We start from the raw sequence: 5,218 nt of genomic DNA on the forward strand, positions 1-5,218 counted from the left end.
CCCTGGGGTGGCCACACAGCCAGCTGGGGTCAGCATCCTCACACCAGGCTCTCTAGGGCTTGTAGTGCCTGGCCCAGCTGGCTGACACCTGAGGTGCTGGCTGCCCCAGGCCATTGGTGGGGGCGGGGGCCTGGGTCCGCTCCCATCACCCGGCGGCAGCTAAGGGAAGGGACCCGCAGCCAATCCCCGCCTTCCCTCCCTGCCGTCACGTGGCCGCCAAGGGGCGGGGCCGCAGCGAACGGGAAGGGCGGGTTCCTTCCAAAGGGGCGGGCAATGAATCTCGGTGGCGGGTAGTCCGCGGCGGCGCCTGGCGATTGGCTGGCAGGGTGTTGCGCGCTGCTGGAGTGGAACGTCTGCACGGGGCCGGCCCCACGCGCGCCGCAGCTCGGGGGCCGCCCCTTCCTTAAAGCCCCAGCCCGGCTGGGTGGGATTCGGGAGCCGTAGTGTGGCGGCGGAGCGAAGAGCGGTCTGTGCCAGGCGCCGTTGGTTGCAGCGCAGCGCTTCGCCCCGTGGCTGGCTGGATGCGGCAGAGCCCCTCCCGCTGTCCCCAGGCACCAAGCCCCGCCGGCTCGGCCGGAGCCCGCGCCTCTCGCAGCGCAGCGATCGCCGGCGCCCAGGGCTGGTGGCAGCATGTTTGACAAGACGCGGTTGCCGTTCGTGGCCCTGGATGTGGTCTGCGTGGTGCTAGGTACGTCTCGGCCCGGGTCGGGCCGGGCTGGGGTGGGGTGAGTCTCCGGCCGCTTCGGTGCATTGCGCTCTCTCTCTCTCTGCCCCGCTTGCTGTCCCCCGGGCTCTGCGGGGTGCGGAGCTTGGCACCTGCCCTGCCGCGGTGTGGGGTGCGCGCCTGGCTGCAGCAGGGCTCCGCTCGGCTCGCGGCGCGGGTAACGCGTTAATCACGGAGCAGCCTTCCCTGGCTAGCTGCTTCCAACACCTTTCATCCCCTCTCCTTCCCCCCCTCGCCGCCCTCTGTCTTCTCCCTCCGCCCCACAGGGACTAGGGGCATCTCACCTTCCCCTGCTCGTCACCTGGAGAAACCTGGTCGCTGTGACCGCCCCGAGTCAGGAGGATCAGCAATTGGCTAACGTAGTTAATGGCTTCAAACAAAAATCACTTAAGAAGTCCCAGCTCTGTCCATTAACAGCAGAGGTGAAGCGTTGGAGGGGTTGTCATCTGGCAAGGCTAGTTCCACTGGCAAGCAGATGACTTTTTTTCCTGTGGGTTTTTGAGATTGACTAGATTTGTGTTCCCTTCCTTGCCTAGGCATGTTAACATAGTTGACCAGCTTGTGATAGTGGTGATGAAGAGGAAATGAGCATTTATTTCTTGAAGGCTAAACCTTACTAACTTCGTCTTGTGTAATGTGATACAAATCTGCTCTCTCATCCTCTTATGATGTGTAGCCTTTTTCAGGTCTCTCTTTTTTCATCTGCTTTGACAGTCAATGAGTAGCAAACCCATTCTGGTTATAGTGCAGGGAACTTCTGTATTTCATAGGCTTTATCTTTTTGGAGATTTTCTCTTTTTCCTCTTTGATTTTTAGTAGCCCACTATCTTCTGCAGAAAAATCAACAAGAGGGCTAGTTGGAAAATGTTTCTTTTTGTGGCATGTGGGATGATACCCAGTAGATGAAATATGCAAACATATACTTTCCTTCTTAAAATGAATGGGTTTATAAAAATGTGTTTGTTCTTATCTTAAAAGGTTATGTTCTATAAGCCTGGTCTAACAAATTCCTGATTATTAGAGCATCTGGTTGGGTCATCCTCCCCAGCCCTAGGCACTTGCAAAGGTAACCCCCAATTTTACGTAGCTATTAGTGGGAAAGCCAGTTTTTAATGAAAGCTGATACAAATAAATGGATGGAATGTTAAGTATAATCTGTAACCTAAGCGGCGCACTGGTGGTGATGGAGCATTGTCCATAAACAGATGTCTGTACCAGAGTTGGTGAAGACTGATAGGAATGTTTAAGGTTTACAAGTTCTTTTGCTGCAATTTATTAATGTCTACTGTTCAGCACATCCCTCAGTTAAAACTGTTAACAGCATCTAGTGTGACTTCCCTGGCATTAGTATCCATCTTTCAACAATAGTGCAGCTGCACTGTTGGTATAAATCAGGTGTGGTCAAACTGTACCTTGCTCTTTTGAGTCCCCCATGCCCCCAATCTTCACCTACCAGACTCGGGCAGGGGGGAAGCTCAGGGCTTCTGCCCTGTAGGGAGGAGGGTCTTGGGGCTTTAACCCTGTGGGGTAGGGGAGTGCTGGCACCCCTCTACCCCCATGGGGCTGAAACCCCAAGACCCTCCTCCCTACAGGGCAGAAGCTCTGAGCTTCCCCCACCCCCCATGGTAGGTGGAGACTGAGCTGGCTCTGGGAAATACTTCAAGGTTGTGTGTCTTGTGCTTCTCAGACTTCTGAAGATTATTGTATGTGGCTTGAAGGGTCAGTAAAGTAAGCCACCCCTGGTTATAAATGGTATAAGGGCTAATGTCTATCATATGTGTAGTTGTATTCTCATGTCATCCAAACTTTGCCATACTGCTGAGAGGATCATATGTCCTGTCTTTGGAGTGTAGGAGACAACAGCCTTCAGTTTGGGGTTCAAAAAAGAACTACATAAATTCATGGAGGATAGGTCTATCAATGGCTGTTAGCCAGGATAGGTGGGGATTGCTGTTAACAAGAGGCTGGGAATGGCTGAAAGGATGGATCACTTGATGATTACCTGCTCTGTTCATTCCCTCTGAAGCACCCGACAATGGCCCCTGTTGGAAGACAGGATACTGGGCTAGATGGACCATTGGTCCGACCCAGTATGGCTGTTCTTATGTTCTAAGTTGATCCTGAAGACAGATTTCCCCCCCCCCCCACCCCCTGTGGACCTTAAGAAGAAGTATAAATGTGGTCTTGCTGAAGAATCAATTTCATTTTAATAAAAATAATAATATGCAGTAGAATAGCTAATGTCAATTTGGAACAACCTCTGCTTTCATCATTTATATTTAGATCTGCATCTAATGATCAGTCACTTTAAAAAAGCATGCATGCATGAACTGAAGACATTTCCAAAATGGCCACAGGTATGCAACCATCTCACCAGGATATAGTGATATTGCCAAAGCAGTTGAGTCAGATTATAGTTGTCTCTGACTGGCCAATTTGGAACTGCTGCATTCTGTACCTGCAGCCAAAGAGGACTCAAAGGAGTGAAATTCTGCCTACTTTTTTTTAAAAAAACAAAGTTAAATTATTTCTGTTCTGATGACTAATGGAGTCTTGAGTTGTTAGCATCATAATACATCAACATCACTTGGACACTGCTTTTGGAAAACAGCTTTGACTCCATGTAGCCAAATAGCCACAAGTTGTGATTAGTTACAAAATTTAGCAGAATGTTTTTAACACCCTAGCTATTAAATTTGATTTTTGATATTTTTATGACCTTTTCAGGCAGTTGTCTTTTAAGAATCCCAATATGAAATGCCTTTTTAATGGGTAACGTGTAGCATTACACTTAATTTTACTCTCTTGCATTTTAAAATACATGTTTCTTAATTAATAGATTAAAATCTATAATATATACACACACTTCACAGCAAATTAAAATGAAAGAAAAGTGACCAAAAAAAGAAAAAATGCCATGAACCTTAAATTTCCGGTGCTGGATACTATTAAAATCTCAGCCTGTTTCTCTGACCTCTCATTATGGATGTCTAACCATCATCTCAAACTTAACATGGCTAAAACAGAGCTCTTAATCTTTCTCCTCCCCATGATCTCCTTTCTTGATCCTTGTGAACAATGCCACCATTTTACTTGGTACTCAGGCCTGGGCTTCCTCTCTCTAGGTCCTCACATCCAGGCTATATCGAAGTCTTGCAGATATTTCTGTATAACATCTCTAAATACGGCTATCCATCCACATAGCTAAATCTCTTGTCTGGGCTTTCCTCATTTTGATTAATGCAATGTTTCTTTCTCTGGCCTTGATAAATCAATTCTACCCTACTCATATCCATTCAGAATATTGCTGCACAGATCATTTTGCTAGTCTGTTGCTTTGACGATGTCATTCTTCTTTGAAATTGGCTCGGCTTTCTGTAGCATCAAATATAAGCTACTTGTTTTCACTTTTATGGCCCTTCACAGCCTATCCTTACCCTACCTATCCTCTCTCATTCAGTATCTAATCGAAAGATTAGCTCCTGCCTCTGATTGGCTCGAAACATCAGCCTCTATTGCCCACTGGCTTATTTGAAAATATAACACCCTCATGCTTTTCCTATGCTGCCCCTCATGCTAGGGAGAAGCTCCTTTTAGACAGCTGCAAAACGAACTCATTTGTCCTCTTTCAGAACTCTCCTTAAAGTTCTCTTTTGCCCTGAAGCCTACAGAAAACTTGACAACAGATAGGCTGTTGATGTGCTGACCTCATCCCTTAATGAGGCTGACTAATATTGTCTTGTTCCCTTCCCCCCCCCCCCCCCCCCACACACACACACACACACACACACACACACACACACACACACACACACACACACACACACACACATCTGTCTGTTTGACTCTGTCTTACTTGGACTGTGAGGCCTTTGGGGTAGGTGCTGTCTTTTGTTCTGTGTTTTTGTGCAGCATCTAGTGTAGTGGGGTCACAGTGCCGAGGAGCCTCAGTCATGGACTAGGGTAATACAAATATTATTGTTCATAGAATGAGATCCTGCATGGCCCATGACTGAATGCTCCTCTTGCTCAGCAGTGGAATGTTCTTACTGGATTGCATTCTTGGATCTCTCTTGAGAGAAGCGCACACTTAAGTGCCTTGCTGAATTGGGATCTCAGTGTACTGGATAGTTGAGTCTCTCCTACAAGCACATCTTCCTTAGCCTAAGCTAGTTAATATTAGGGGGAAAATGTGACCTGTATGTCACATGAAGAAAATTGTTCCATACCTGCAGGCTTAAATGCATTGACAAAACCTGATGATTTGTTAAGGTGTATGGGCTGCGCTGCTCCTCATAAAAGTAGGAAATGGACTAGTTTGTACATGAAGGGGTGTGGAGGGAATAGACTTTGATACTAGAAAGTCTGTCTTGAGCAAGCAAGTCTTTAGGAAGAGCACATAATTTTTAGTTCATTGTGTTATGGAGAGTGTGGCTTTAGCCCCAGGTCTTCATGAAAGACCTTAACATTTCTGAGGGGAAAACTGCCTGATCT

General features: G+C 47.5%; 1 protein-coding gene across 2 annotated transcripts in view; it reads left to right on the forward strand.

Annotated features, from left to right (window-relative positions):
- The first annotated feature begins 359 nt into the window (after positions 1-359).
- The window catches only part of PLPP1 (phospholipid phosphatase 1), a 111,341-nt gene continuing 106,482 nt past the window's right edge, over positions 360-5,218 (forward strand). Inside the window, exon 1 of one of the 2 annotated variants that reach the window (XM_067568586.1) lies at positions 360-688. In XM_067568586.1, the coding sequence (XP_067424687.1) occupies positions 631-688 (58 nt within the window). In that variant the 5' untranslated portion in view covers positions 360-630. The remainder of the gene's footprint in view (positions 689-5,218) is intronic. The other variant, XM_067568587.1, reaches the window with a different exon arrangement.

This window comes from Emydura macquarii, unplaced genomic scaffold (assembly GCF_026122565.2).
Source record: "Emydura macquarii macquarii isolate MOO-44397 ecotype Brisbane River unplaced genomic scaffold, CSIRO-AGI_Emac_v2 contig_2897, whole genome shotgun sequence".
NCBI lineage: Eukaryota > Metazoa > Chordata > Testudines > Chelidae > Emydura > Emydura macquarii.